The sequence below is a fragment of the Macrobrachium nipponense genome, chromosome 2 (assembly GCF_015104395.2).
Source record: "Macrobrachium nipponense isolate FS-2020 chromosome 2, ASM1510439v2, whole genome shotgun sequence".
Lineage (NCBI taxonomy): Eukaryota > Metazoa > Arthropoda > Malacostraca > Decapoda > Palaemonidae > Macrobrachium > Macrobrachium nipponense.
Genome location: NC_087201.1, coordinates 121,505,754 through 121,533,253, shown reverse-complemented (window position 1 = coordinate 121,533,253; position 27,500 = coordinate 121,505,754). Strand labels below are relative to the sequence as shown.

At 35.3% G+C, this 27,500-nt stretch overlaps 1 protein-coding gene across 1 annotated transcript in view; it reads right to left on the bottom strand.

Moving 5' to 3' along the window:
• LOC135221293 (nucleolar protein dao-5-like) overlaps positions 1 to 27,500 on the bottom strand; it is a 37,173-nt gene that overhangs the window by 4,837 nt on the left and 4,836 nt on the right. Inside the window, 4 exon segments of the mRNA XM_064259102.1 lie at positions 24,788 to 25,465; positions 25,812 to 25,972; positions 26,180 to 26,309; positions 27,227 to 27,500. The exon segment at positions 27,227 to 27,500 is cut by the window's right edge and continues 415 nt beyond it. Coding sequence (XP_064115172.1) covers positions 24,788 to 25,465; positions 25,812 to 25,972; positions 26,180 to 26,309; positions 27,227 to 27,500 — 1,243 coding nt within the window.

Below are 27,500 nucleotides of genomic sequence, written 5' to 3'. Positions count from 1 at the left end.
AGAAATAATCTTTTAAAACTCTAATTGAGTGTCTCTTTGAAATATCAAGTCGTTGCCTAACAGGAGTCAAGTGAAAGCGCATTCTGTCATAACTCGTAGTATCTAGACGCAAAAATCATTAGAAATTATTATGAATTTGGCTTCACAGTCTGATTGAAACGTAATATATGAAAGCTCATGCGTTATTTTTACTAAAACTGTGGTGTCGATCTAAATGTCACATCAATATCAATCCTTTGCCATCACAGATTTCCTTAGTATAAATTTTCATGGGTCTAAGCAAAAATATTTTGTCGAGGTTACGCAAAACTGAAATTTTGTTGAGGTTACGCAATTCTGAAGGACGAAATCTGCAGTCGAATGATCGTGACATTTTTCATTAATTAATGAGCCTCGTATCGTATACCGATTGCACAGTATAGATGAAAAATATCGAAATAATAATAAGTAATAAATTTTATACCGATCTTTGTAACAAGCGTTTTCTAGATTTAGTATTCATAAAAAAATGTCAAGTTCTTTAAGGAGGACTCTTTTGCCATCGAGGTATCTTTCTTCAAGCGTGGATTATGAAGTGTTTAATAGAGTTTGTTTATGTATGAAACATCACCAATGCTGTTTATTTTTAAATTGACTGCCATATTGAGTAACTATTGTAAGGGTTTTAATTGAAAAAGATAAAGAGGAAAAATTCATGGATGACAATCGAACTGAAAGTGTTTTTGTGTGCTCTGGATCGTCGATATCTTGAGGCTTGTTCAGCAAGGAAGTTAACTGTGAAATTACCAACAGATGAATGTTGGAGTCAAAATAATTAGCTCGTATTTCGAATAGCGTTAGCGCTCCAAATCCGTCAATAGACTTAGTCACCGATTAGGTAATACCCTTCATGTTGTCTGGACGCTTACCGATTTGGAACTTAACCCGAATAATTTGGTGGTCATCTGCTGTCATTAAATGTTTAATCGACGATTGTGATAGCGATAATGTCTCGTTAATGAATTATGTCCCTATTAAGTACAGTATGCTTGTTACGCCTCATCCCACGTATGCACCCACGCGTTCCTCCGATGCCTGATTACCAAATAAGCATAATGATCTGGATGCGAGTTTCGAATTGGTGGGAGGAAGAGGAGAGATGAATAGGTTCTCGTTGGACATGCAAATTTCTCTTCGTTTTTGGCTGTTTATTATCTCCCTGGACTAACAATGTTTTTTTCTTTGATATTCGAGGGAATTAGACTTTCGGTGGTGTCCTAATCATGAGGCCTTGCATTATTCCTTGGCTTAGTCTGCTATTTTCATCGCAGGCTTTTCTTGGGTGTGGACGGTATTGTGTACGCTTTTGTGTTAACTTATCAAGATCTTAGTTTTCGTTGGATCAAGTTTTTCTGGTTAATCAATATATCTTGTATTGTAAAAACATTTTGGCTGCTAAATTGATTTGTACAAAAAGAGTTCATTAGCAAAATTTCTGACAGGAAAAGGCAAAAAGAGTGTTTGCCGAAACAAAAGGCTTTTCGTACTCTGATTCAGTCAGCCTAAGCTCCAAAAGAGCAGGTGGAATGTCTTCCGTTTATTTTTCCCGAGTCCATTATCCTACCTTGTCCTGTAATCACCACCAAGTTCATTGGCTTAAGAAAGAGCATTATTCCAGTTTCGAGCATCGATGGATTTTGATATAGTTTTAATCAACGAGCCCGTTGCTGAAACCTTGTATTTGATCTTAAACTTCCAAAATTAAACTTGTGGACCACAAGTTTAGTATTGTAATTCTATCAGAAGGGAAATACGAACGCATTTTCCTTCTGATAGAATTCCCAAAACTTTTGTGGATGTTGTTGTGGACAATGGAGATTATTAAAGAAAATTAAATAAAAAATAACAGAACTTCATTTACGTCAAAATTAAAATGGTGTGTTTGGATTCATTACATTTTCTTGGAAGAGTTTTTACATAGTATGGGCTAAATACTAGTATTTTAGCTTAAGTATTCAGCTGACATTCTTGGTCCTCACCTGTCAACCTGTTTCCTATCAAATCTGGATGTAGACATCATCTGGAGAGCTCTATCCTCAGAAAGTTATTGTGGTTGGAGTTATCGTTTTCTTTTCAACTGTAGTGATGTTATAAGGAAGACCATTAACAGGAGGAGTCTTCCTTGACAGTCTTCCAGATCATTACTTCAGAAAGAAGCTTCTGCGAATTACAGTTAGCGTTTTTGCCTCGGGAACTGAATGTTTCCTATTTAGGGCCCGCTCTGTCACTCTGACCAGTATCAGAATTATTATTTTCGTATTACTGACTGTAAACTTGCTGTCATACTGACCATACCATAGATCTGTTATTCGCAATGCTTTAAAGCTGTTAATCAGTCTTTCTGGCTGTACGGGAGTAAGATGGCTCACGAGTTATTGAGAATTTCTTTCTAGTGCAAGTTTCAGCAGTAATTCGAAGGTGCGGAGCCAAGAAGCATTTTGTCCGCCATAACCAGTTTCTATGCTATCTGATGGGTTCTCCTGCCACCGATCCACTTACGCGAGGTCACTGGTCCTTGCTGAGGCGTTAGATGACTTTGTTTCAGTTGCACTTTTGTGTTTGATATGGTTGTCAGGCTTAAAATTGATGGAAAACATTCGGGATATACCTTATTATAGGAGGTTAAAATTAATATCACCTGCTTCTTTAGAATAATGAAAGCAAACGATTCGGAGGTATTAGCTAAGCTGAAGTATAGTTTTTTTTATTTCCTAATTTACCTTGTGTGCGTCAGTGAAGAGGGAGTGCTACAAGTATATTTGGGTGTTCATTTATACCCATGTTGTGTTGTAATACTGAAATAATGATTGTAAAATTTTTTACGTTATTCAAATTCAATTTCTGGAAAACAATAGTTATAATAATGTTAACATATTATTAAGTATATAAATGTAAGTTATCCTTGGTAACTTGTAGACAGAAAGATCTAGAGATAGTCACTTCTAGCTGCCTAATATAAGAAAGATAAATTTTGTAACAGTCATTTTTATCAGTGAAGAACTGTGAATATACTACAATAAACCAGAGAGCTCTGTTGTCTGAATTTCGCTTATTATTTAATACTCAGTATCTCATCCGTTAATCAACAATAGATCACGTTACCAAGGGAGATTTAGCCTTGTTTGGCTGTAAATTAAAGGTTATTATTACCTGCCAATAGAAAAGGTCGAAGTGAAGAGAAAATCGTTATAGATAGCGTCGGTGATTTAGCTCAAACCGACAGGTTTTGTGTTAGTGTTTTAGTTTGCTGTGCAGCTGTTCTTCCTTCCAAGATATGAACGGATTATTTTGTCGTTGTAGGAGTAACTCTCACTTGAACGCCTTGCGTTCTTACTCTGATTTTTGCTATATTTGTGACTTTCTCAACATTGTCTTGTTTCTTGAACCCTTTGCGCCCTCCCCTCAATCATGCTTTGCGGTCCATTGACCCTTTCCTGCGTGATCGACTATTCATAGCTGCGCAATCCTGTTTAGCCAAATTTTTGCCTGGAATGTGAGAAATTGAACGGAAGTGGTCGCACGTACTCACCCCAAGGGATATCGTGAGATGACATACGTTGATGAATGCGGTCGTGTTGATGTGTGCGTGTGTTCCGTTATTCAGGTGTCCCCGATAATTTCCAGTTATGCCTTTTCCCTGCAAAAGTACTTCGTATTTAGAACTTTAAGTTGATATTACTGTGGATTTGTATTTTAATTTACTATGAAAGTCATATATATTTAAAAATTAAAATAACCGTTCGATATTTCTTATTGATATATATTTGTTTTATTACCTACAGTTTTAAATGTCTTTGAAATTTTCCATTTCTTTAGAATTATTCGTATCTTTCTGATGTATAAAAACAGCTCAATTTTATAATACGTTGTTATCCATTTTATTTCCATTTCTCTTGATTAAAGGTGTTTGTTACATTTTTCCTAAATGTTAAAATAAAACGCTTTTACTTTGGAAGTATGCAGGTATAATAGATAAAACCTCTCTCTCTCTCTCTCTCTCTCTCTCTCTCTCTCTCTCTCTCTCTCTCTCTCTCTCTCTCTCTCTCTCTGTATTGATATGAAGAGGTGTTTATTATATGCATCCTTACATCAATATTCTGCCAGATTCATTCTTTTAGTATGTGAATAGTCTCATTGAAAAAAAGAAAAGTCTCTGCCTCTTTATCGTTGTCGAATGGTAATTAGCAATGCGAATAATGGATGGCGAGAAATTAAGAAGGCAGTGAAAACTTCAAAAAAGGGGCTTCTAAAAGCACTATTAAAGTTTTAAAAGGTACTCTGAGGGTACTTTAGTGGCAGGAAGTAGAGGGAAGATGGTGGCGTTTGAAAAGGTTCCTCGAATGCTTCGGGAGGAAGTAACTTCCCAGGGTCGACTGCGGCCAGAGAAATCGCTCCACTTTTAGAAAGTTGTTCATTCAAAATTTAATGGAAGTCTCAGGGTTGGTAAAGTCACAGGCAGGCGCTTTGACCTGGTTTAAGAGAGCCACTAAACAAACTATTTTCAGGAGATATTTAGTTTTTTTTATGAAGCTACAAGTTAATCTTCCATGTAGACTTTCTTAATCAAACACAAGAACTGGACTTTTTGAAAGAAAAATCATAAAGTGTATTAGCTTTTACTTAGGAAATTGGGATGGGCAAAGCAGTCCAAATATCTTTAGGTTTGTACAAGACAAGTATTAGACATTTTTACGTGGCTAGGAGCAATTGGTTACTTGGTAACAGGACCTACAGCTTATTAGAGAAACATTTACAGTGCATTTGAAGCCTAGATAGGGAATAAAACCTCTATTTGCATTTCGTCTTAGATTTTCCAACAAATGATAGTAAGTCCACTCATGAAATGAAATCTTTAGGATGTGGAAACCAGATAGAGTGCAAATAGATTAACTGGAAAGGAGTAAACAAAACGTTATAAAGAATTAAGAACCTATACGAGCAGTAAACTTATGAAACATGAATTCTGAATTGGAATGGTTTTCGCATCATCAAGAATAAGGCATAGTGAGAAGTAATGTTTAATTTCTCATAAACGATTACTTTTATATGTCTCATATTCAGAATTTCAAACCTTGGACATCATTTGTTTGTGAATTCGTATATTATTTTAAAGCATCTTATATCTCAAGTATCAGGAAGGACGGATTATAGCAGACTGATGTACTTACAAATAGTCTACCGGTATTGTTTGGTTGAAGGGTATAATCACCAGTCCACTTTATCAGGAAATAAATATTACACATTCCTTCAAAGCGCTTTTTTTTATATAAGCAAGGGCCTTAGTTACTAGCCTCATATTGTAATATTTTATTATTGCATTGTTGTATTTATCTTTTTAATAGTTTGAGCAGCACAGAAGAAAATTATTTTTTCGGTCTGTCCTCCCCTTTTTTCTGACCGTAGACACTAAAGTGATAACAGTAACTGCCAAAAGGCTTTTCCAGCATTCCCTTCCATATTCGCTGTTGTTGTGCAGTTTAAGGCACTTTATTTGCGAATGCATTCCCTGACAAAATACTTTTACGCTTTCTGGTAGCCATTTTTTCTTTTTGGTTAACACGTAGACGTGACTATAGACTTAACTTTTTTTCGTGGAGCAGTTGAAATCAGATCTGGAAGTTGGGGCTAGATGAGGACTAATACATCATCAGCAATGACAAGTTGTATCCTTTATGCACAAATCACCTGTACTGGAAATGTGGAATGGATTAACCCCTTCTTATTGTGCCGTCATGTACCTCGCGCTGTCCATTGTAGGCATTACTTAAGCTCTGTATACCGTCCCTTTGGCCCCTAGCTGCAACCCCTTTCATTCCTTTTACTGTACCTCCATTCCTATACTATTTCTTCCCTCTTACTTTCCACCCTCTCCTAACCATTGTTTCCTGGCGCAACTGCTTTGAGGTTTTCCTTCTGCTACACCTCTAAAATCTTTTGCTCCCAATTTCGCTTTCGGGGGCCGAATGACCCCATAGGTCCCAGCGCTTGGCCTCTGGCCTAGATTCTCTTTTCCATGCCATTCAAGCTATTGGGATGGCTGCAGCACATGCCACACATTTCTCCTAGGCAAGTCACACTTAATTTTCCTGATACATAAAACGAATAAATGTTGAGTATGTTCGTTGAAGGTCATTAGAGAAGTAGTTTGAGAATCCGCATGATGGTGCTCCCATCTGTTGTATTGCTGGTAACCTTGGTTTTGCAAATGTTGAGTACGAATGATGGTCAGGCATGAGTGGAGAGCAGATAGAGCATCTTGTTAGTGATATAAAGTTATATTTCATTATGATGCTGGGGAATTTAAAGATTATTTTCAATGGCATATTGTGTGGGATCACAAAATTTAGCAGCTGTTAATGCTCATTAGTTTCTCGATTGATAACAAAATTATTTAATAATTGCATTTTTCATCGTATCGAAATATTTATGTTAATCAGTTATGAATTTTAGATCCTTGGAACAGTTTTGCATTATCGTGAACGTAGCGATATTTTGAAATAATAATAATAATAATAATAATAATAATAATAATAATAATAATAATAATAATAATAATAATATAATAATAATTATTATTAATGTTATTATTATTATATTAGAAAGGATGGCTGCATCATGCGAGTTAATTTTGTATTGAGTGTTTTCAGTTTTCCTAATAATTCTTTTCTCTTCCACGTTAATATTGTTAAGTCATTGACCAGTATTAACCGGGACGAGGAAAAAATTGCAAGGAAAATTGAGAACACTGAACAAATTAAACTCGCAAGATTCAACCATCCTTTTTAAGAGGACAGGGGGTTGTTTGTTTAACAGAGAGGGTCGTCGTCGTCTTCTTCTTCTTCTTAATATTATTATTATTATCGTTGTTTTTGTTGTTGTTGTTGTTGTTGTTCTTTAAGGTCTACAATAATATGCCCGATGGTAACAGTTGTATAACTTTCTAAAACCATTTAATAGTTTTATAAAGTTTTGCAACTGCTACCATCAGATTTATTATTGTGGACCTTAAACAACATTACTTCAGCCCTCGTAATTGAGATTTTTACCCATTATTATTATTATTATTATTATTATTAAATTACCAGAGAGCTAAATATGAGTACCAACAAGCCGAATGTGGCGGCACCCAGAAAGGTGGTTGACATAAAGCTACGCACAGCACACTTTCTGTGTCAACATCGTGATGAGTCATAATTGGTGGGGTTAATATAGGAAGTCATTTGCGGCAACGTGGGGTTAATTACGCTCTCGCTATTCATCCATCTGATACCCAAAATGCGTCCATACCGCTATATTATAGGTTTTTTTTTATACTCTAATTTTGCCTTTTCTTCCCATTTTTACGTTTTTTAACACCAGTTTCTGTAAAAGTAGGCTCATATCGTACTTTGTATTAGCAGATTTTACAATTTTTATTCTTTTCAAACACTACCTTAGTTTTTTCCTTTGTATTTTTTTTTTTATTTATCCCTCTCATCCGCTTTCCTCCCAGTTTTCCGGTTACATTTTTTCCATTACTTGTTTGATGCAGTTAGGTGCTGTACCTCCATTGCTATAACATTTTTCGTGCTCTCATGGTGACCTGGGAATACTTTTAGTATGTAAAGAACCAAAAGAGAAATCATTTTAAAAGATGGGAACTAACCCAGAAGAATTATGTTGAACCACTACTTCAAAACAGGAAGAACAGAAATGGGAGAGATATCATAGTATATTTTATTCATTTATTAAGATACATACTATGTGTAAATGTTTGTCTGTGTATGTATGTATGCATATATTTATGTATATATATATATATATATATATATATATATATATATATATATATATATATATAATGTACATCAGCTGAAGCCACAGAGTGCCAAGTACTTTCGTGTAACTAACACATTATATGTGTTAATTGCATGGGTTCAGTTGGGACTCTGTCGCTTCTTGTTAAGCTTTTCCTGTGGCTTCACATGGTATTCAAATCCCATGCACATTTATAATTTTAATATATACGTATATATATATATATATATATATATATATATATATATATATATATATATATTTGTATATATAGATATATATGTAGATATATATACTTTACATGTATATATGTATAGGTAGTATGTGTTGTAAAAAAAGAAGACTGCTTTGCATAGGGTGCATGATAATTTGATCTGCAATCTTAATGGATTTGATAGTCCCATTTTTGTTGCTACATAATCAATGATCCTTAAAAACAGGAACCGTTTATTTTTTGTCAAATGACTCTTGATTAGGCAAAGTTTAATTTTCATGGAGGCGGACATTTGGAAGAAAGTTGTATTAGTTTGTCAAAATGATCAACGAAGTGAGCAGTTATGAGGAAATCAATTTTCATTTGACAGATAAAGCGTTGGTAAAAGCAAGCACAAGAGATTTAGTTTTGAGTTTTATCGCTAAGGAAAATGACCGGTCGTCTTAGATTCTTTTAATGTGTAAGAATATTGTTTCACATAAGTAAAATGTGTGATGCACTTAACTGTACACCAGTTCCTCGCTGGACAAGTGGTTTTCGCGCTCGGTTGCCAATCCGGTGGTCCGAAGTTCGAATCCCGGCTCGCCCAACGCGCGCAATCAGAGGAATTTATTTCTGGTGATAGAAATTAATTTTTCGATATAGTGTGGTTTGGATTCCACAATAAGCTGTAGGTTCCGTTGCTAGGTGACCAATTGGTTCCTAGCCACGTAAAAAAAATATCTAATCCTTCGGGTCAGCCCTAGGAGAGCTGTTAATCAGCTCAGTGGTCTGGTAAAACTAAGATATACATAACATTAACATTACACCATAATGATTTATTACAAATAAGTGAATATAAGGCAGTTTAGCCATTAAATCCGTGCATGTTGTGATGAGTAGATTTTTCTAAAATAATTAATGGTCTTCGGGATTAATTAATTGCCTTGCTTAACGATTGCAGTTTGTTGTCTGAAGAAATGTCTAGTGTTTGAGAAAACTACTTATATTTCGCTAGGTCTCATAGGTTTTTTTTTTTTTTTTTTTTTTTTTTTTTTCAAAGCAATGGTTGGCGCTTTATGATATGGCACAGGATATTGGTACGGCAGCTGTATACTGATCACGATAGATATTGCTACGGCTGTGAATTGTGCATGCATCTTATAGGTTAGCATACTAACCTAACCAACCTAACCTAACCTAACCTAACCTACGTGACCTACGGATGTACAATTTCTGGAAGTTTGACTCTTCGTAGACGTCTATTGCCTTTTTCAGCTCGATGGAACCTGAAAACATCTGTTTTTCGCGAAAACTTAAGTATTATTACACGGTTCACGTTGCTTGGTCGCCATTTTCGTGTTGTCACTGATGCCTGAGGGGTAAACAAGGGTTCGCGCATGCGCAATTCACAGCCGTACCAGTATCTATTGCAATCAGGATACGACTGCCGTACCAATATCCTGTTCGTTATAATAATATAATGCAGGCAGGCAATAATATATTAATGTTTTGCCATTAGCTGTTGAGATGCGAATACAAGGTCCATGGTTGCTGTACCTTCATTGATATGGGAAGTAACAAAGGAATTGCAGCTTACGCTGTAAATATAATGGCAGGTTGGTGCACCCTCTTGTGGTAACTCCATGGTGTACATGCTATATCCTGAGGTGGGTCATTGTGAAATGGGCGTGGGAACACGGTTTTGTTTGGCTGGCGTAGGCTATTTTTTAACATAGCTTCATTAATTGTAAGCCTTGGCTCTATTTTAGCCATGTGTTTTCGTGTTCCATGTTTGAACGCTTTCCAAGCAGATGCGGACGATATTTGTGAGCATGGATTTATGCCGAATTTTTGTTTTTATTGTTTTGATTAATTAATCAACAAGTTCTTTAAACTTGCAGTGCTGTAGCCCGCTTTGAAATGTAACGGAAAATGCAACTGCAATAAATGTTGAAAAGGAAAAGACATTATAGGTTGAAACCACAAGTTATAAAATAACATGTACGCACAATTGTTAGAGGAAGGAATTTATTCTTTTTTATTAAATGAAATTGGACAAAAATAAATACACTGTTGTCAGTATGCACAAATTGAAGTTGTCATTGATTTTTATAAAAGGATGAAACCAATAAAACAATAAAGCATGAAACGTGACGAGTACTTATACTGCCCTTAGGTTCTCGACAGCGTGTAGCTACTATGAACAGACTGCAATATAATTATTAAAGCTCCAATTTGTTGGATGGTGCTCCCAATCCCTCATATGATCGTATTTGATCAAAGCATTATTATACAATATAATATATTAGATCTTATGAACCTTCCAGTTCCATAAGTCGACTCACATGCGGAGGATAGTATGGATGTAATTTAGCTGGTCGTTTGAATGACTAGTAATTGAAAAAGAAGGGACTAACTCATGTGTTCAAGTACGTTGAGAAAGACAAGGGGAATTTGACGAAGATTGAGGGAGACAGAATATTATCTTACTCATGCGCCATTTCATAAGAAAAAAAACTGTTTTAGGCGAGTACGAACGGCCCTGTAATCTCGAAAGAGGTGCAGATATTGCTTTCGACGTTGTTTTTATGGTAGGGGACAGATATGGACACATTATTCCTAGCTTTGCAGAGAACTCGGCCACATTCCTCCATAATTAAAAGGGAAATCAATAGAAGGCCTATCACTTTGTTAGAGTTTGAAGTTAACAGATTTTACACAACATTATGGGACGTTAAACCTTAATTTATAACTTATTCCCAGAAAATTATAACACACTGGCAGATCGCTTGAAAGGAAAACAACGCTTAAAGAGTTGCAAATAGAAAGACAAAAATGATAATCTTAAGAAGGACTTAGGTTGACCTCATCCTATACAGAAAACTTTTTATTTAAATATATCAATAAGAATAATGTAAAGTTAGCCTTCTAAATTATGTAAACAAATAGTCAATTCCTTCTAGAACTGAAAGTAGCATTTAGAGAAGACCAGGCAGGAAAATATAATTTTATACTTGTAAAGTTTTATCCTAGTCTCAAATAATTGTTTTTTAAAGTCTAAAGGCTGAAAGGAGGAGAAAGGAAAAAAATTTTCCCTCTAAAATATGAGACTGCCTCTAGTCATATCTTCCGCAGTCAGTAGTCCTATTCAGTTATCCATTGTTGTCGAGACGATGTTGGAAGAGGTGAATCCAAGGAATAAAGACTGCGTGTGAAGGTTAAAGTAATCTAGATAGAAACTAGGGTGAAAATGGTATGACGTTGGGAACAGGGATAACAATAAACAATTTTACTGTTCAGTGTGTAAATAGCATTAAATTTTGCAAAGGAGTAGAATTTAACTCAAAATATGATTAAGACAAAATTACAAATATTCCTAGGAATATATTCTTTATGCTTTCTTTTTATGTTTCTAAACCTTTATTCATCGAGAGAGAGAGAGAGATAGAGAGAGAGAGAGAGAGAGAGAGAGAGAGAGAGAGAGAGAGAGATGCCTCCCAGGAATCTAAGGGAAACCAGACACTGAGAAACGTTTTCCAGTGGACATGTTCCGTTTGATCAAAAAAGGAAGGTGACTATCTTGGGGCAAAGAGTCACCCTGGGAGCTGTGTTGAGGGAGGAATATTGTCGTGATATTCCTTTTCCTAAACTTTATGGATTAAGGTGAGGAGGATTTTTTTATTTGCTCTCACTTTCTCGAATATCATATGGATTATTCTGTGTGCTTGGGCCGTATGAACGGCCATTATGATTAATGGATGGGTTTTGGCGTGTGTATAATAGTGTAGTGAAATTTTTAAAGAGCATCATGCGAATAATATTAAGGATTTACGATTAAAAGGATAAAAAACCAACGTAATTACACATTCTAAGCAATGCTCCTTTCCCTATTTAATCAACTATAAAACCTGAGTACATCATGTATATTAAAGTAAGTTGCGGTATTTTCCCGTTGTTTTCGTTGGTGAGAACTCTAGAAAACAGGAAGATTCAAAAGAGGTAGAGGAGGGGAGTTAGATAAAATGAAATATAAAGAGATGAAATGAAATATAAAGGAAAAAGTGGTTAAATTCACCAGAAACGTGTGACCAAGTCACATCTGGATTTCCTCATTGGCGGAAAGAAACTAAAAGAAACATTTCTTCCTAACGAGGTAAGATGCAGACCTAGAAAGGGACAATATTACCTAATTTAACTCCCCAAGTATGGAAGGAAATTAATTTAGATATGAGTTCACCTCATACCTATTCATATAAATTTTACCTGAGCCAAGATTGTCTTCGCCTCAAAACCAAAAAGGTTTCCACCACTAAAATTTTATGAAAAAATTGAACCACATTAGTACATCGAAAGAAAATAAACTCTCTCTCTCTCTCTCTCTCTCTCTCTCTCTCTCTCTCTCTCTCTCTCTCTCTCTCTCTCTCTCTCTCTCTCTCTCTCTCTCTCTCTCTCTCTCTCTGAATCGATATAAAAGTTCCATGAAAAAATAAGAAAAAATTCCCCAACCCCAAAATTTACATGTATTCAAATTTTGTGTTTGAAAATTTTGCCATTTAATCCTCAATGTTTTTACTATACTGCCATCCCCGCCTGCCGCCAATGTGGAACCAGAGGATCACATTTCTGATGATTAGAAATTCATTTCTTGATATAATGTGGTTCGGATCCCACAATAAGCTGTAGGTCCCATTGCTAAGTAAGTAACTGGTCCCTAGCTATGTAAATTAAAATCTAATCCTTCGGTCCATCCCAAGGAGAGGTGTAATCAGCTCAGTGGTCTGGTTAAACTAAAATATGCTTAACTTTAACTATACTGTCATGGTTACCTTTCAGCCATTTACTGTCAGAACAGTTACACTTTACATTTTAATGGTTCACTTTTATTTTTACTATCCGTTTTGCGTGTTTCTTTTTTGTCATTAATAACGAATGTCTTATAAACAAAACTCGCTTCATTCTTTGTAATACTTATAAACAAAACTCGCTTCATTCTTTGTAATAGACTCGCATTTGCGAGATTATATACTAATCACATTACTATAGTTTTCTCTAGCTGTGTTTCGTTTTCATGGTGATGGTGTGGTAACAAAAGCTGTCTTTACTATAATGTGCAGATTGCTGTGTCGTCCATTCTTCCATACCAACCCACAATTAAAATCCGTGCACACACACACACACACACACTTTTAATTTAATTTATACTCTTCTTATGGTCAGGTCATGCAGTTTGTGTCATCAGATATTTTCCATGAGTTAATTGCGATTCTTGTTTTTATATGTGTCCATAGAAAAATCATGGTTTATTCATCTGTGCAATAAGTAATTTTGGTGTTTTCGGTATTGGTTAATTATTTATTATATATTATATATATATTATATTATATTATATTATAGTATATATATTATATTATATATATATATTATATATATATATATCATATTATATTATGATTATATTATATTATATTTATTATATTATAATATATTGAGATTAATATATATATATATATATAATAATATAATATATATATACCAATATATATATATTATATATATATATCTATATAATAGAATATATATAGAATATATATATATGTGTGTGTGTGTGTGTGTGTGTGTGTGTGTGGGTGTGTGTATAAATAAAGGTAATGCCACCTATATATATAATATATATATATATATATATATATATATATATATATATATATATACATAGCATCACTTTTTATATATTTCGTGATCAAGTTATTCATTTGTATGTATGTATGTATGTATATGTATGGGATATGTCTGTGGTTGTTTGTGCTAATTTTTATCACTTGAACATTATGTGACTGTTAATGCTTGAAAGTATTGCACCACAAATGTCGAAAGTTATCGAATTCATTGCATCTTGGGAATATCGTACGCCCAAAGGTAAGGTAATTGAAAGGTTTATCTGCCCCGGGCCAGATAGTGTTATAATTCGACAGAATGCTAATTCAAGAAGCTAGAGTCGTTTATTTGTTTAGTTCTTTCTTATCTGTCAGTTGTGATTCTCATATCTCTGAAAACTATAGCAGTCTTGAACAAACACAAATTAATTTTTTTTTATTTGACGAATGAGTGATTCACGAAATCTAACTTATCCATTTGTTTGTATTTTATCTTGATGGTTTTCGAGATAGTAACTAATTGTCTTTAGTAGAGAATATCTCTTTTGCCACTAAAGTTCTCTATCTCTCAGTGTCAGACTTGTTGTTTAATGTCATCCGGAAATGACGCTCACAGAAGCCTCTCGGTGATATTCCTTGATGTCCTGAGAACAATCTCTTTATTATAGGAAAACAAAAACACGTCGATCACACCTACTCATTACGAAGAATGAGACTGGTAAAGATAAGACTTAGATACTTCGAGGTGGTATAAGGAAAAAAAGTGACGAGATAATGTGTAACAGAAAAGTATATGATATTGTGTTATTTTTCTCGTCAATTTTTCATCAATAATAGACAGAATATATTCTTGTGAATTCTTGTTTAAAACATTTTGTATTTTTTCCCATCTTCTTCAGTACATCGTTCATTTATGAATATGAATTCGCAGAGAGTATTTCATTTCACATAGGTATAAAACTGATTTCGTTTATGGAATTACAATGAAGAAAAAAACCTTTTATACACCCCTTGAGATTCCTTTGTACAATTCTACAAAAGAAGAAAGCATCTTTTTCAGTTCAACCCTTGGAAATAATATTATCCAGGCTGAGGACCACAAAATGTGAATTTTTACATCAGAAAACCAAATCCATTCCAAGAAATGCAAATTCTATCTAGCATAAGGGCGTTCTTTTTCGAATGGTGGAAGATTCCTTGCTGCGTTTTTTATGTCATTTCCATATATATATATATATATATATATACTATATATATATATATATATATATATATGTTATGTATATATATATATATATATATATATATATTATATATAATGTGTATATGTATATTATATATGTATATATGTATATAATGATATTGTGCTGTTTTCGAGTGTAGAAGACTTAGCAGCCCATATTGTTAGCTTGTAGTACTTTATAGGAAATGTGGCTGGCTGCGTTCTGATTATGTAAATAATATATTTCATATAGAGAATTCACCTTGCACGCATTGTTAGTACAGTAAGAATTCAGTCGAAAAATATGGTAAATGTTTTTACTCAGTATTTTAATTCAAGTATTACCCCTTTTTCTTCGTAGTTTTATGTATTAATTTCAAGTCTAAATTTTATGTTTTTAGAAACCTTGAGAGTTATCGCTTATTTAATTGGTTTTCCTTTCGGCACAGTATATTCGTTTAAATAACCTACAGATAACAGACCGCTAAATTAGCTGAAGCAATATCAAGAGAGGACTCTCAAGTTTTCTGTAGTTGTTTATTAGAAACAGAAAATTGTAATATTTACATATTAATTTTGTATACAGATTACTTGAACAGCATTTTCTTTATTTTCAGGTAAGTTAATGAAAAGCTGGGACGTCTTCTTGAAGTGATTTATCGCGCAGAAGGCGGTAAGTAAGGTCGATTTTACGGTTACGCTATAAAAAAAAAATGTGAAAATATCTTACTGATGGATATCACTGCATGAAAAACCCAATGATTAAGGAGTACAGTATATTTATAAAATGTATACCAAAGAAGTGATGGGATAAATGGATGGTAATAACTTTGTAATTAGGGTTAGAGGACCGGTTAGGTTGGGTATGAATATTGATAGTGACTGTAATTTAAAGTTTGTTTGTCACAGACAAACGAAGAAGTCCAAATATTATTCTCCCTGAAATTGGGTGCGTTAGTGTGTCATCATGTTGACGGGATATAAAAAGAAATAATTTGATTTGCATATATGTTTAGGATGTATTAATTCTCTATTAAATATACCCCAGAATCATTATATGTAGTGTAGTTTTGCATGAATGTAATTATGTATGTTAAGAGAGAGACAATCTGAAATTAAAAACAGATTTTTCAATTTTTACTGCAAGGTGCAAATTAGTAGAGGAGTTTGTTTATTAACTATGTCTGAAGGTGAAGACCTGATCTTAAGAATAGGGTCTTTGGTTGAATATTCTTAATTTTCTATGAATTGACAGGCTACACTACATTATTAAATTTTCTCCCCTTTTTAGTTCATTTCCAGCAGTATAACACTTCTCTAAATTTATATAAATCATTTTTCCAAGTCAGAGTTTTTCCTTTGTAGGTTGAAAGAGCACCAAGAACCTAACACGATGCAAAAGTACGAAACCAGAATAAATTTTAGTGAACTGAATTTCAGATAAAACTTAGCAAACTATAATCTTTGTTTTTGTGTGGTGGTGACTAGAACAAGATTTTACTCGGTAAGTACATTCATATAAAACTAGTAAAATAATGAGACGTGGAAATAGTTTTTTTCACAATGAGGGAAGTTAAATTGTCAGATGTTTACTTAAATATGAATGGAAAATTAGCTGACATTGCTCAGTAAAATGCGTCGGTGGGAAAAGAAGATTTTCTAGAGAAAATAGAACCAAATTGATGAATATTGGTGGATCATAACTGATGCCCCAGAAAGGGAATAGCATAATTGATGGGGACGGGTTACTAGGCGCAGGTGTGGTAGGGAATCTTATATTTTATTCATAAAGGAGAGAGGTTTTTCTTTCCAGGAACGTGAAATCAAAGGGAAGGTCCCCAAGTGTAATTTTAGCGAAGAAGAAAGCTTGAAATAGAAAATGAATGTAACGTTATTGTATTTGGATATATTTGTCACGTTTTTTATATATGGTTTTAAATGACCTAAAATGCTTAAGTTCACTTCGGTTTTGTAAAGTATGATCTGTATAACAAGTGACAATAGGAAAGAAAGTACTCATACCTGTAGTCCCTGGAGAGTTAGACTTAGAAAGGGATATTAGCCTAGGATATAGGAGGAAAGGTTTCCTTTTACATGGCATAACTTGCTCTCATACCTCATATATATATATATATATATGATTAAATAATAATATATAATATATATATATATATATATATATATACACACACACTCTCACATACATACATACATAAATTCATACATATATGTAGCATTTAAAGGTCACTTTTTACCAGATATAAATAGTTGTAATAACCCACAATACCCCTCTTTACTACCCAAATTCTTCACACTTTTTAGGTATGTTCTTCACTACACATTCGCAGATACAAATGCAAGAATATGAAGTAATTTTATGTCCATAGTAGATTCGAACCTGTATCAGAGCATGAAAAACTAAGTCACATAGCCGACCTTTATATATGTGTGTGTGTGTGTGTGTGTGTGTGTGTATTATATATGCATATAAAAAGTGACCAGTAGATGCAGTATATGTTAATATATAATATATATATATATAGATATATAAATAAATATATATATATATATTATATATATAATATATATATATATATATATATATATATGTATATATATATATATATATATATATATATATATATATATATATGTGTGTGTGTGTGTGTGTGTGTGTGTGTGTGATTGTGTGTGATTGTGTCGTATTATATATACATATATTACCAGTAGATGCAATATATGTGAATATATATAGTATATATATATATATATAATATATATATATATATATACATTACATACATATAAGCATTAAAAATAAAATTTCAACATTTTAGCATTTTTATGAGCTACAACCAAAGGCAGTACCGACTGACTTCTCAAGGTCACCTAAGTAATCCATACAGGAGGTTTTTCCTGAGCTGGCTTATGAAGCCTAACATACGTACTTGTGACACTACCCAGCTCCCTGTCCCATGAGCGAGTCAGTCGGTAATAGTTCATTCGAATTACTGTTTCACCACGAAATACAATCGAAAAAATTGTACATGAGCATGAGTTTCACAAAAATAAATTCCTGACTCACATCCCGGACGAACCTCAGTCTTCTGGATGACAGGCCAAGTCGGTAACATGTGACATACATACCATACATATATATATATATATATATATATATATATATATATATATATATATATATATATATGAAATGATTTTGCTTTACAGGCCGATACATCAGATGAGTTAAGTTTCTATATGAAAAGTTAGTGCACTTAATATACTTCATATATGAAACTTCGGAATGTCTCTACTGAAAATTAATTGAATATCACTTCAGCATATTTACAATAGTCGAGAGAACTACTGTATCTCTGTCTAAGTCTTCGCACACATTAAATATATGATATGCATTTAAATGTAAATGTCATTAATATATATATATATATATATATATATATATATATATATATATATATATTAATACATTTACATTTAAATGCATATCATATATTTAATGTGTGCGAAGACATAGACAGAGATACAGTAGTTCTCTCGACTATTGTAAATATGCTGAAAGATGTTTCGGAGTGGCATGGTGTTGATATCCATGAATTGCAGGACTGCATGCAAAATAAAGGTGAGGTGTAGAGGTCACATTTCAAACCATGCAATTCTTACATGAAACGTTGAGCTCTCCCTCTTCTTGCGTAACACTTTCTGTTTCATCTTGTCAGATATTTTAGTTTTACTGTCAACGATATAAGTGATATTCAATTAATTTTCAGTCAAGAGACATTCCGAAGTTTCATATATGAAGATATTAAGTGCACTAACTTTTCATATAGAAACTTAACTCATCTGATGTATCGGCCTGTAAAGCAAAATCATTTCATGGAAGTCGTGGAAACTTTGCCATTGGAGTCTCTCTCTCTCTCTCTCTCTCTCTCTCTCTCTCTCTCTCTCTCTCTCTCTCTTCCTGCTTGTCTGTACCTTGAAGAGGGAAATGTTTATTCAGTCCAAGCTACGGAACGCCGTTTATGGATATTGCACAATGAACGACCTAAGAAAATAACAGACCGTTGTCGTTTTTAGTTGTTTAAATTTGGTTAGAAATCTGATGACTACATTATGGTATATCTTTTGACGTGGCCTCTGATTTATAGGTGCACAATCCCTGGGCTGACATGTCAAAGGAACTAAACTCCAATTGCCGTTGGAATTTTGTTCCTAATAAATTATTTAAGTATGTTACATTAATATTGTTAGCAATTTCATTCAGAAAATAGAACCGTCGGAAAGACGAACAAACGCAGAAGTTGTTGTAATGGATACTGTCGGTCATAGCTAATATTCATTTCATTAGTCCTGACGTCAAGGTTACTTATGTATGTTTTTGTTCCTCGTAGATAGGAAAATGATTGCATATGGCTGTGCAATGTGGCCTACTTGTTTTTCAAGCTAATCTTTCCATATTTGCTGATAGAATTAAATTTCATAACTATTGATGCTTGAGAAAGATATTTTACTATACTCATTTCAAACTGTTTCCCAATAAAAACTGTATTTTTTTTCCCAAACGCAGATCATTCCAGTAGTTTGATAGATAACATTGATACTGTAATAAACATTCCTCTAAATGCCGATGGCACCTGCGCTGTGCGTATGTGCAGTGCATATCTGTTGAAGGCAAATTGTACCTTCACCTTAGACAGCACCCAGTGCGCTTCAGATCTCATAAATCACCGTTTGTTCCACGCATCACTTTGTTACTTGTAGTCCATGGCTGAGTTTTAAAATGCAATCTTTACGTTCTATTAATCATGATAGTATTTGCTGAGGCCCTCGGTGGGTTCAGATTACACTTCATCATACGTAAACCTTACAGTTGTTTTTCACTTATAAAAAATTGCCTGTAAGTGGTTTACATTGCTTATTACTACGTTTTTTAAAGTATGCTGTACTACGTTTTGCCTCTGTTTAATTGTATACAAACAAGAGATTTGCCTCATGTGTAGCAAATTTCACTTCTTTTTATCTTGTGGGTAGTGTGCGTATTACATTTTTCACACATTTTGACAAACGCTCTCCTGATGGCAAAGGAAACAACTCTTCTTAGGTCACATTCGCACAACTTAATCAGCATTTAGTTTATACATGGATTTCTTTTCATAGTACCTAGACGCTGAACCTGACTCGTAGTCTGTTGACAACATTTTAATATCGTTAAGCAGTTTCCCTTCATCGATCGGGAGATGTTAAGCCTAGGCCTGGCTATGCTGTGTTTAGGAAATTTTTTTTATTAGTTTACGAGCTTGGAAAAATTCTTTATCAGGTTACTTCCTTTTTATTAAGTTACGAAGTTTAAAGGCTTCTCCCTTTTTGACGCTGTAAAGATAGATGAAGAGAAAAAAATTTAGATTACCTTCAAGTTTTTTAGTTTGTCGTTGATGTAAATCTAACGACCTTAAATTGCAGTTTTCAGTCCAAGTAAATTATGTCAGGTATTAAGCAATGTATTGTATCTTCAAAAGCTTACAAATTTACTTCGACTGGTAGCATGAAATTAGAGTAATAAACTAATTTAGGTCGCGCTAGAGGGTAAAAATGAACGACAATATTTAGGACACACACGTAGGTATATATGTGCGTAAGCTTGTGTGTTTTGACCATTGCGAAGCAGTAGGACATGACCTCATAGGGAATAATAGGCGAGGATGGAGCAGTATGGGTATGCTTTAATCCATTTTGCCTGTTTTGACCGAAGTAGTCAATTACGTAGTACATAACCTGTGAAGAAGGTGCTGAATCAGCTCTCGGAAGAAAATGTATGATGATAAAGAGGCGTGAAAGAAAAATATGGATGAAATTTTTAAGATTAATTAATTGAGTGGTAGATTTGTTATTAATTATTTGAGTGATAGATTTGTCATAAAAGGAAATGCAAGAATAAGCAGTGTGGAGACCATAGAAGTGGTCATGGGAAAAAGGTAGCTCAGGAGAAAATATGGTCTGTCTCGCGGAGGATCATAGGTGAATGAAATGCGCACATGATTTGGGATTGTTATGAGGTAGGGGAGGAATAAAAGAAAGTGCTGGATAATTGGAGTGAAAGAGCTATTTTAATATCGATAAATCCAAGAAGCCCGGAAGTGCGTGCAACATTTAAGGAATGGCTCAGTGCGATGTTTTCAATAGTATTTTCTTTTGGTGCGATGGGTGATTATCAACTCTCATGATGAACGTTCTTGTTGTTGTTTGAAGTGTCAGAGGTTTTTTTTCTCTTTTTCTTTTAGTGCCATCCCTTGACAGGCAGAAAGGCTGTGGCTGAGTAAATGGGTCCCACCTAATCTGCTGTGGGCTAAAAAAACAATGACAAGGGGATAGCATCCTGATCCATATGGATTTGTTGGAAAAGCGGGAGACTGCATCTCTTTGGCGTCACATTTTACAATGGGGAAAAGGTGTATACTGAAAAAAGGCACACTTTTTATATACAGTTATATATATTATATATATATATATATATATATATATATATATATACACGTATATACATACATATCTCTCTCTCTCTCTCTCTCTCTCTCTCTCTCTCTCTCTCTCTCTCTCAAAGTCTTCATCTACAACTTACTTTAGAGTTAAGGCCAAAGAATACGTGACTGGCTTTCGAAAAGCCTGTTCTTTCATGATCATTTAGATTTACTAAGATTACGAATTAAGGCGGAATTTCTGATGACGGCAGCTACATTCGCTTACAGATAGAGCAGGAAACCTGAGTTGTCTGTAACTATTTCGTATTTGTTACAATTAGTAGAACTATGTCCATGGATTGCTTCTAGGTTTAACAAGATCTTCTGAGTGAAATACGTAAGTGAAAATTCACACTAGTGTGTTTGTGTATGTGTATGATATATATATATATATATATATATATATATATATATATATATATATATATATATATACACATATATATATATAATATATATACATACGTATATATTATATACGTATGTATATATATTACATATTGACAATAAGCCGGGAGGTTATTCAATACATACCTTCAGGTTCATCAGATGCAAAAGTCTAGTTAGAGCTTTTTATTTTTAATTTTTTTTTTTTTTGGCGTTATACCTGCTGTATAATATAATATTTCGTTTTTATAGTATTGTACTTTATGTCCTTGGGAACTGTGGAATGTATATTTTTTTTTATTTCATAAATAGGCAATACTGAACTTTATATAAAAAAAAAAGAGGAAATCGTGACTTGAACGTAATACTAAACTCGACATGAGATGAAAAATTTCATAATATCAACGCAAGATTTCAAGGATAAATCATCCATTTATTTATGATACAGGCCTGACACATATTAGAAGTAAAGATCAAGCAGTTCCCAGTGAGGTTGTTATGACCCCGAACCAACCAAAGTAGTTAATTCTGGACTTTATTATTATTACAGTTGCATTTTTTTTTTTTTTTTCCAGCAGGTATAAGATTTTTATTCATTGCTTCAAAAATCCTAGGGCTTCTAGAAATTTTGCTGGGATAATCACTAGTCAGATACTACTAAGGGAAAATAAGGACTTTATCACATTTAATCTCCCCCGAGCCGTCTTTTTGGTATTGCAGATGGCACAATATTTCTTAGGACGTACGATGTCTTTGACTGCACATTGCCCGGTGGATTATAGATACTACGTTGACACAGCTACATTCACAGCAATCACCCAGATTCATACAAGGCTGTAAGGAAGATGGCCTCTCTCTCTCTCTCTCTCTCTCTCTCTCTCTCTCTCTCTCTCTCTCTCTCTCTCTCTCTCTCTCTCTCTCTCCTTTACGAGGATTTTTATCTTTGTTGAAGTGGCAACACATGGAGACTCCTCTCCATGTGTTACAAATCCGGTGTTGGCCGTCAATCTTGGAGTTCAAGTTTTATGGCTACCTTCAGTGTCAGTTCTTTTCAGGAAAAATAAAAGAATATTTATAGTAGAGTAGAATGGTATTTTACTGCAAGTATTGCTCAAAACAGTTGGTATTCCATAACAGCGAAGATGTTAAAATGGAAAGAAATTAAGTGAGGACGACAATATTTATTTTTAGGTTTTGTATAATATTTACACACGCGCACACACACATACATATATATTATATAAATATATATATATATATATATATATATATATATATATATATATATATATATATATATGTGTGCGTGTGTGTCTGCGCGCGCGCGCGCGCGTGTAATGCACTTCCATAGAATGTATGCAAAGTCCTATTTCAGTACGTTTTTTTAAAATGCAAATGAGATATATCTAAGCAAAAGGCGGCAATTGTTACCGGTACTTCAGTACAAAGTAGTTATATCTAACTTGTAGATCAGGCTCCATCCCATCGAGGAATGTAGTGATGTGGGCTCGTTGTTGAAAGTTTCAAAGAAGGTTCAAACAATCATCCCGTTTTCTCCTTTGATATGCTAATCTCTTCTCAAGGGACGGCCTTTGATGTTGGTCGAGTTGAATTTCCTCCGTGTAGTGCTGTTCATTTTAGTGAGTGGGATGAAAAATATGGTTTTATTTCAAGCACTTTTCATATTTATGACTAATAATTTTATTTCTTACGCCGATCAATGCTTTTATTACTAAATCCTCGTCATTTTTATATAAGGATGAACGGAATTCTATTTTGGACTTTCCGGGAGACGTCCTTAGCTTTTATTCTTCGTCGGGGACATTTTAATGAATTTTTTCCTTCACCGCCAATGTGTCTTTGATGTCTTTGATGACTGCTCGAGAAAAACATCTGCAACGAGAATTATATTGCAATTATTTTGCAGGTGAGGCTGTCCTTGGACAGGAAGTCTTATGTTCCGTGAGGCCTTCCATTTCGTGGAATGTCATCAATATAATTGTGTTCGCGTGTCCGCATATATAATTATATAATATATATATATATATAATATATATTAGATAATAATATATATATATATATATATACATATATATATATATATATATATAATATGATAATTATTATAATTATAATTTATATATATATTAAATAAATTTACACACACAACACCACACCACACACCACACACACACACATATATATATATATATATATATATATATATATATATATATATATATATATATTATATATATATATATATACAGAAAGAGACAGAGAGATTGTCTGTATGTTTGTTAGATATTTTTCCCAAAATTCCATTCCCATAAGCAAGGGTGGCTCGAGCGAAAACAGACGATGGTCAGTGCCTCGTGCATCATTTTAAATGCTCAGTCGTGGATGAAGTCTCTGTGTAATAAGATTTACACAGTATTGGCCACTTGATATTCCTACACAAAAGGGTCATCAACAGTGAATCAAGTTCCCCAATATAGGCGGTGCAATTACTTTCATTCATTTAGTTTGGTCTTAGAGCTCAACTGCAATTGCAGGGGGCATATGAAGCTAATTGGAAGAGAAGCTTTGATGCACAACAACCCCAAAGAATCTCTTATTCTTTCTGAGTGCTGATACAGTTGCCAACTCGTAATCATTTAAGAAATACCTTAATTAGAAGGCTGTTTGGAGGTATTGTCATTATGAGGGGGTTGCATGTTAAAAATTGTAAGATGTTACATTTCTTTTCGTTCCAGTGGGTTTAGAAAGCCAGCTTAGCGCGAAAGTAATATGGGAATTTTTTGCCCTGAATGTGTCCTTTGGCAACTGACTCTATATACTGTCATTTTCCACAAACAATATGAATGCGCTTGTCTGCTTGTTCTTTAATGAAATATATTGCTGATTATCTTGGAATACACTGCTTAGAAGGGTATTTGATACCGAATGTAGTAAATACCCTTTCCTTGGCTTGGTTTGGCTTTGGCTTTCCTTGGCTTGGCTTTGGCTTTCCATGGCTTGGCTTGGCTTTGGGTTTGACTTTCCTTGGCATGGCTTTGGCTTTGACTTTCCTTGGCTTGGCTTGGCTTTGACTTTGGCTTTCCTTGGCCTGGCTTTTGTTGGCTTGGCTTTGGCTTTCCTTGGCTTGGCCTGGCTTGAATTTGGCTTTCCTTGGCTTAGCTTGGCTTTCCTTGGCTTGGCTTGGCTTGGCTTGGCTTTGACTTTCCTAGGCTTGGCTTGGCTTGGCTTTGGCTTTTGGCTTGGCTTTGCCGGTTTTGGGCTTACCTTTTGGCTTTGGCTTTGGCTTTCTTTGGCTTGTCTTTTGTTGGCTTGGCTTTGGCTCTCCTTGGCTTTTGTTGGCTTGGCTTTACCTTTCCTTGGCTTGGCTTGTCTTTGGCTTTCCATTGACTTTTGTTGGCTTGGCTTTGGGCTTTCCTGGCCTTTTGGCTTTTGGCTTGGCCTTGGGCTTTGGCTCTCCTTGGGCTTGGCTTTGACTTTACTTGGCTTTGGCTTGATTTGAACTTGGCTTTGGGCCTTGGCTGGTTTTTGCTTTCCTTGGCTTGGCCTGCTTGGCTTGAATTGCTTTCCTTGGCTTAGCTTTGGCTTTCTTGGCTTGGCTTGGCTTGGCTTGGCTTGGCTTGGCTTTGAGCTTTTCTAGGTCTTTTGGCTTGGGCTTGGTTTGGTTTTTGGCTTACCACCTTGGCTTGGCTTTTGTTTGTTTGGCTTGGGTTTCGGCTTACCTTGGCTTGGTCTTTGTTGGCTTTGGCTTTGGCTTTTGTTGGCTTTGCGCTTGTCTTTTGTTGGCTTGGCTTTGGCTTGGCTATGGTTTTGTCTTCTTTGGCTTCTTTTGGCTTGTTTTTGTTTTTTTTTTTTTTCCCTTTGGCTTGGTCTTGTTGGTTGGCGTGGGGCTTTGGCTTCTCCTTGGCTTTTGTTGGCTTGGCTTTAGCTTTCCTTGGCTTGGCTTGTCTTTGGCTTTCCTTGACTTTTGTTGGCTTGGCTTTGGCTTTCCCTGGCTTTTGTTGGCTTGGCTTTGGCTTTCCTTGGCTTGGCTTTGACTTTACTTGGCTTGGCTTGATTTGACTTGGCTTGGCTTGGCTTTGGCTTTCCTTGTTTTAGTTTTGGCTTTCCTTGGATTGGCTTGGCTCTGACTTCCCTTGGCTTGGCTTGGCTTTGGCTTTGACTTTCCTTGGCTTTAGCTTTCCTTGGCCTGGCTTGTCTTTTGTTAGCTTGGCTTTTCTTTGGCTTGGCTTTGGATTTCCTTGGCTTGACTTGGCTTTGACTTTCCTTGGCTTGGCTTGGCTTGGCTTGGCTTGGCTTGGCTTTGGTTTGGCTTAGTTTAGCTTGGCTTGGCTTGGCTTGGTTTGGCTTGGTTTTGGATTTCCTTGGCTTGACTTGGCTTTGACTTTCCTTGGCTTGGCTTGGCTTTGGTTTGGCTTAGCTTAGCTTGGCTTGGTTTGGCTTGGTTTTGGATTTCCTTGTGGCTTGGTTGGATTTCTTGGCTTGACTTTGGCCTTTGGACTTTCCTTAGCTTGGCTTGGCTTTGGTTAGGCTTAGCTTAGCTTGGCTTGGCTTGGCTTGGTTTGGCTTTGTTTGCTTGGTTTTGGATGTCCTTGGCTTAGCTCGGTTTTGATTTTCCTTGGCTTGGCTTGGCTTGGCTCTGACGGCCCTTGGCTTGGCTTGGCTTGGCTTTGACTTTCCTTGGCTTTTGTTGACTTGGCTTTGGCTTTCCTTGGCTTGCTTGGCTTTGACTTTCCTTGGCTTGGCTTGGCTTGGCTTTGAATTTCCTTGGCTTGGCTTGGCTTGGCTTTGACTTTCCTTGGCTTGGCTTGCCTTGGTTTGGCTTTGACTTTCCTTGGCTTGGCTTGGCTTGGCTTGGCTTAGCTTGGCTTTGGCTTTGGCTTTCCTAGCCTTGGCTTTGGTTTTACTTGGCTTGGCTTTGGCTTTTCTTGGCTTTAGTTGGCTTGGCTTTGGCTTTCTTTGACTTGGCTTGGCTTTTGTTGGCTTGGCTTTGGCTTTCCTTGGCTTGGCTTGTCTTGGCTTTGGCTTTCGTTGGCTTGAGCCTAGCCTTCCTTGGCTTGGCTTTCCTTGGCTTGGCTTTGGCTTTCCTTGGCTTTGGCTTTCCTTGGCTTGGCTTTGGCTTTCCTTGGCTTTGATTGGCTTGACTTTGGTTTTCCTTGACTTGGCTAGGCTTTGACTTTCCACGACTTGGCTTGGTTTGGCTTTGGCTTTCTTGGCTTGGCTTAGCTTTGAATTTCTTTGGCTTTTGTTGGCTTGGCTGTGGCTTTCCTTGGCTTGCTTGGCTTTGACTTTCCTTGGCTTGGCTTGGCTTGGCTTGGCTTGGCTTTGACTTTCCTTGGCTTGGCTTGGCTTGGCTTTGACTTTCCTTGGCTTGGCTTGCCTTGGCTTGGCTTTGACTTTCCTTGGCTTGGCTTGGCTTAGCTTGGCTTTGGCTTTCCTAGCCGTGGCTTTGGTTTTACTTGGCTTGGCTTTGGCTTTCCTTGGCTTGCCTTTGGCTTTATTTGACTTGGCTTGGCTTTTGTTGGCTTGGCTTTGGCTTTCCTTGGCTTGGCTTGTCTTGGCTTTGGCTTTCGTTGGCTTGGGCCTAGCCTTCCTTGACTTGGCTTTCCTTGGCTTTGGCTTTCCTTGGCTTGGCTTTGGCTTTCCTTGGCTTT